General features: G+C 61.5%; 1 protein-coding gene across 1 annotated transcript in view; it reads right to left on the bottom strand.

Annotated features, from left to right (window-relative positions):
• Positions 1-2,226, bottom strand: part of TIMP2 (TIMP metallopeptidase inhibitor 2) — a 43,223-nt gene extending 40,997 nt beyond the window's left edge. Inside the window, exon 1 of the mRNA XM_040640099.1 lies at positions 2,081-2,226. Within this exon, the coding sequence (XP_040496033.1) occupies positions 2,081-2,210 (130 nt within the window). The 5' untranslated portion in view covers positions 2,211-2,226. The remainder of the gene's footprint in view (positions 1-2,080) is intronic.
• Positions 2,227-6,131: the final 3,905 nt, after the last annotated feature.

The raw sequence follows: 6,131 nt of genomic DNA, 5'->3' as shown, positions 1-6,131 counted from the left end.
CTGGAGTGACGTGTCCACAAGCCAAGGGGCGCCAAGGATCGCTGGCAGCCAGCAGCAGCTGGGAGAGACACCTAGACCAGATGCTGCCTCGGAGCCTCCAGAAGGAGCTGACCCTGCGGACACCCTGATTTTGGACTTGGGGCTCCTACAATGTGGCAGAAGCAACCCCTGCTGTTTTGAGCCCCCCGCTTGTGGATTCACTACAGCGGCCACAGGAATCTCACGGACGGGGCTTTGCAGTGCAAGTCCGGCGTCGGCAGCCCAACAGGGGCTCCGAGCTGGGACGGGGTAAAAGTTTAGGCTCTTGGATGATTCTGATGCGAAGAAATGGGACACACATACCAGGAGAGCCAGGTGGAAGCCAGAGGGACGCACAAAGCAAGAAAGAACCCCAAGGCTTGCTGAAGCTCCCCGACCCTGACCCTTTGCTGCCTCAGCTTCACCGGGCAGGCCCGGAAGTGGCTGGAAATCCTTCCCACACAGCTGAAGAGTGCGAGGTGGTCCCAAGGCCCAGCCCTTTCTCGCTCGGCTCCTGCAAACCAAGCCCGAGCACCTTACAAGACTCGGTTCCTTCTGGGCCTTGGGACCATCCTGCCCTACAGCTTCAGGGTCAGAAGCATGGCCTCGCTCTTAGCAAAGCGTCTGGACAGGCCTGGGCGCCCGCGAACACCCCAGACGAAGACCAGTGTGCATCGCCCTCAAATCCTGGGGAGCACCAAAGCCAAATCGGGGAGTCAGCCTGATGTCCCCCACATCAGGTTTTACGTGAAACTACTCTGTAGGCATGCACACACCACATTCCACGCCAAGGTGGCCAGAGCCGTGTGACGACCACAGGCAAGAACACCTGCAGACGCTCTGGCCAGGCGTCAGGTCACAGGGCCAATTCGGCTGCGGCCAGGAGCCGCGGGGGTGCAGGGAGGTCCGGAGGGCAAGGCTGATAACAGGAGAAACCCAGAGACCCTGGCTCTGGGTCTGCGCAGGTGAGGGCAGCCGGCCGCACCACATCGGGCCTGGCAACCAGATGTTCAGCCAGCTGAGACTTAGAGCAGAACATAAACCTGCTGAGAAGCCAATGGCGGGTAGGACACGGCCCACCTGCTGTACATCTGTCCTTCTGGCTAAACCGAACTCGGCCCAGGAAGTCCTGGCTGACCCTCACCAGGGCGGCTGGAACCCCAGACGGAGACCTCTGGGGCCCGGCTGCTTCCTCCCATTTCTGCTGCGTTCTCCCTACTTGTCTCCTTCCCCCCCCCCCCCGCCCCGCGTGGATAGAACAAATAGTGGGCTGTTCCTCCCTCCCTTGCTCGCTTCCACCTTCGAGGGGCGAGAAGTGCCGAGGGGGGAAAGATATTTTCTGAGGATTTTAAGCAACCACACAGCCCCACTTGCCCCAAAATCTCCAGTCTTTGTGGATATGCCCTGAAAAAGCAGTCACAGGCAGCAAACCGGTTACTCAAGGACCCTCCTCCCTGTCCAGCTCCGTGTGTGCGGTGCCTCCTGGGCACAGAGCAAGGAGCTGCCTTTGGGGCTCTAAGTGCCTTGCCGGGGTGCCCCTCTGTGCCCAGGGAACCGGGCAGATGAGGGAAGCTTCCATTCTGCCCCAGCTTCATCCAGTGAGCCCCCAAACGGGGCTGGTGGGAGGGGGTCAGGCAGAGAAGCCCTTCCCCACCCAGCCTCGGGCCAGAGAAGCCCAGCTCCATCCCGTCTGTGAAAGTTTCTCCCGGGGTCCCCAGTCCTCCAGCCCCCTGGGGCCGGAACTCTCCCTGCCCCCCGCGCTGGCATCCCAGGGCCCTCCGCCTGCCAAAGCCGATCCGCTCCCTGGCTCCCTTTTCTGGGGCTGGAGCTGCGGAGGAATTTCGGTGGAATTTTGAGGTTGAGAAGCATCTCGGCAGAGAGGCAAAGAAAGGGAGACGTAAGGAGAAAAAGAAAGTGCGATTTTGCCGTCAACTTGCAGGGTTCTAGAAGGCCCGAGGGCCGGCGTCCGGGCGTGGGCCCCTCGGCAAGACGCGGACGGGCGGGGCGCCCGCGGACCCTCGGGGAGGCGGGCACCGGGCCGGGGCGGGGTCGCCGTCCTTACCTACGTCTGCATTGCAAAACGCCTGTTGCGGGTGCACCGGGGAGCAGCTGCAGGCGTCGGCCGGGCGCAGCAGCGTCCCCAGCAGCAGGAGGCCGAGCGCCAGCCGCAGGCTGCGGGCCGCGGCGCCCATGGCGGGCGGGGGCGCGGGGCGCGGGGCTCGGCGGCCGCCGCGGCTGTGCGGGCGCTGGCCTCTGGGCGCGCCGGGGCCGCGCGGGGCTCGCTGCGCTCCGCGGGCACGCCCTCCGCACCTTGCCCGCGCTCGCCCGCGCAAACTTTCCCGGGTTTTTGTCGCGGGCCGGAGAGGGGGCGCGGGGCGCGGCGGCGAGGAGGCGGGTGGGGGCGGCGAGGCGAGCGAGCGAGGGGGCGCGCGCGACCGGGCGCCGGCGGCCTCCACTGCCTTCTATGGATGCGTGCGCTGCGGGCGCGGGCCGAGCCGGCCTTTTATTGCGCTCCGAGGCGTGCCGGCTCCGCCCCCCAATGGCGGGCGGCCAATGCGGCTCCGGGAGCTCCCGGCCGCCCCCTCCCCGCGCGCCTCCCGCGCCTCCCGCCCTCCCCCAAACGGGGCTTTGTTGTGCCGGGACCCGCAGACACGTCTGGGGGCCCGCAGCTGCGCACCTGGCTCCGGGCCGCGCCCCGCAGCCCCCGCAGCTCCCCAGCCCCCTCGCCCCCCCCTCCCAGATCGGCCGAGGTCGGGGTGGCAGCTGGCGGCGCCCAGGGGGCCCTGACTCAGCACTTGGGACTCGCAGCCCACCCCTCAAGGGCACCAGGCGCCCGCCCACCGCCCCTTCCCCTCCAGCTGGGCACGGGCGGCGTGCACTGCCTGATTCCCCTCCACCCCTAGGGTCCCTTCGCTAGGGATTGAGCAAAAGGGATGTGCGCTTCAGAGCAGGGGTATTCCCCGCCGCCCCCTGCTCTTGTCCCCCGTGGTAGGTGGCCTGGGGAAGCTTACTGAAGACGCCTTTTATAAAAGGAGGTCTTAGAATTTTAAGTGTGCTTGGCCAGTTCAGATGGAGGGGGAGGGGGAGTGGTTACTAAGAACAAAACAGGATTTTATATAAACTGGCCATATTTTTGACCAGCCAACAAGAGCCAGAGGGGTGGGCCTAGGAGTCCAGGAGGCGGTAGGATTGGAGGAAAGCATTTGTTGGGCTCTGCTCACAGTTCCCTCCCTTCGCCCACAAATGTGGGACTGAAGGACTTTCCCCAAAACAATTCAGTGTTCCAGGAAAGGCCGAGATCTTGGAGGTGCAGAGAAGCCTGTGAAGTGTGGCCACCAGGGTCCCTGTGTGCCTGTCACCCAGTCTGCCCACAGAGCCCCTCTGTGGTTGGTCCTATTACACGCAGGTCCCGGCTCCTGCCCACAGGACGGCTGTAATCTCGCTGGAGGGCTGTAAACGGAGGAGTGATTGCCCACTAAACTGTGTGGTGCTGACTTGCCATAGGAGACTGGAAAATACTGGAAGGCTGGAAAAAACGTTTTCTTTCTGTTTATTGTCTTTGCAGCACACAACTGGGAGCAAAGTTAAATAGGCAGCCTGGTTATTTTTAGCACCCTGACAAATCCAAAGTCACTTTTCCAGCTTTTGTTCCCGTAAAATAGAATTGTGTCGTCTTGAAATGATGTAGGATGCTAACTTTTTAGTTGTTAATTCAAAAATTATAACATGATGGCTGCCTGTGACCTTTGCCTCCCCCGCCCTTCTTTCTTTATTACAAGTGGAACAAAAAGCTGTTGAACTTTACAGAATCCAAAGTCGATGTGCTAGTTTATGAGAGAAACAGATAACCTAGGGGCACCCTGTCCTTTAGGCAAGATACACACATTAGCGATCAAGTACAGGTGAGGGTGGTAACTATCCTCGTGGTGGTTTGATGGTGGCACAAGGTGGGGGGTGCAGGCCACTGCCTGGGGGTGGAAATAAGGGACCTGGTCTGCTTCCCTCCTTCCCTCCCTCCCATCAACAGTGCTTATCGGAGAACCTACAGTGGTCACTGTCCTGAGAGCAGGACATTCAGAAATCCACCGAAGAGACAGAAGTCCCAGGGGCAGCGAGTGGAAAGACCCCTGAGCCAGTGAAGGAGGACGAGAGAGAGGGAAAGGAGCCAGCTAGGACCCACTTGTCAGAAGGGCTGGGAGGGGAGGGAATGCACCTTTTATTTTGAGTGAGTTGGGTGCTTTGGGAGGGTTTTGAGTGGAGGGGCAGTGCAGGTCCCTCTGTAAGGATGGAGTGGGGGCCGAGGGCACCAGCATGACTCAGACACGGCAGCCCAGCCACCTCGCTAGCCCCACTACGCTTCCACAAAATGCTGGCAAAACCCCTTCCTAATGGGTCGCTCTGAAGGGCTGACCGGTCTCCAGAATCTGGTGCACGTGTGGCCTGTTACCACGAGGCACCACGTGTCAATGACTCTCAGGAAGGCAGAGCAGGAGAAGGGACGGCGCAGTCCCTGGAACCCAGGCCCCCCCCTCCAGCTCCGTGTCCCCCACCCCGGCCATCTGACTGCCACCGGATGCCCCCAGGAGCCTTGGCTCCCGTGGACCTCTCTGTTCCTCTTCCTATCCTCGACCTGCTCTTCCAGGCGGTATATTCCACCTCAAAAACAAGGAAACCGAGACCTGAGATAAGGACTATGCTGAAGATAGGAGGCGATCAGAATCGCTACATCAACAAGATGCTCTCTCACCGCTCTCCACTCCATGTCAAGAGGGCTTGACGAATTCGGAATGACCTCGGGGCCAGGGCTACACTCGGAATCCCCGCCCCCAAGAAGGAGGACGGGTCAGGATTGCCCACACCCCACCCACACCCATGCAGAGGAGTCCGGAAGGAAGAGGCCCAGGGTTGGGAGCTCTCTCTGCTGCCTTCGCGGCTAACCAGCCTCCTCTACTTTGATACCAGGGAGCGGGTCGGTAGGGGAGCCATGCAGGACACCCCAGCCTATTCCCCGGGATCCTTTCTGATTACAGCCTGCTGGACCTCAGCTTGTATCTGCCCCAGAGGCTGACTCCGGGCTGATTCTTAGGACAGACAAGAGGAGGCAGCACCTGCCAGGCCAGCCGGGGAGGGGACTTCACTCCTGGGCCCACCACTGCCCACCAGAAGCTTTCACCTCGCCCCTGCCTCCCCCACCAAGAGAGGTTTCCAACGCAGAGCCCAGCAGAGCTGTGACCCATCCCACTCATGTCGGGGCACGCCCCGAAAACATGTCCCGAGCTTGGCTGGGCCAAGTAAACACTGACCAGGCCCAGGAGGAAATACCAGTGCCTCCTCCCTCCTGCTCCTGTCAGGTAAACAGAGTCAGAGTGACCTCCCAGGCCTCGGGCACGAGGCCCTGTCCACCCAGCATGGGGCGACACACAGGAAGTGTGTCTTCTCCATACACTCATTCCCTCCCTTTGGAGACGATCCACTGTCTCCTGAGTGTGTGGAGTGTGTTCTCTCCCTAGAGACAGCTGGAGTGGAGCTGAAGCCTCCACACTCCTTCTGGAAAGTTCCAGAGAGCCAGATGCTCCATAGTGTCCGGGCATTAAAATCGGCCCCGAAGGCCCAGGAAGCTAGATGTGAAAGAGTGGAGTGCCTGGGGCAGGTCTTGGGGCGGTGGGGAGCTGGTGGCTGTGCGGGGACCTGGGGGACATCAGTGTGCCTGGATATCGGGGAGGTGTCTGGGGCTGTGGGCTTCGTGGCTCTTGGAGAGGGATCGGGACCACAGTGGCCCCTATCCGGTCTGGGCATCTGACTCATGGCCACAGAGGCAGGTGGTGCCCCCCCCAGCCCAGATATCTGTTCCTCCTGTTCCCTGGTGAGGAACATCCCCGATGACAAGAAGGTGAGTCAAGAGAGGCAGGGCGGACGGTGGCCTGGGGATGGGCTGCAGTTCTCTGGACAGTTAGCCCGTTCATGACCAGCGGCGGACGCTCGAGGACCTTCCACATTCATTCATTTCATTAATGCCCTTATTAACCCTCTTCGGCCAGGCCTGACTTCTCTGCCTTGCCGCGCTGACCTCTGGGCCAGATTGTTCTTGCGGCGGGGGGGGGGGGGGGGGGGGG

This window comes from Ursus maritimus, unplaced genomic scaffold (genome assembly GCF_017311325.1).
Source record: "Ursus maritimus isolate PB19 unplaced genomic scaffold, ASM1731132v1 scaffold_24, whole genome shotgun sequence".
NCBI lineage: Eukaryota > Metazoa > Chordata > Mammalia > Carnivora > Ursidae > Ursus > Ursus maritimus.
Note: the sequence above shows the minus strand (reverse complement) of the source record. Positions and strands in the feature narration are given on the sequence as shown.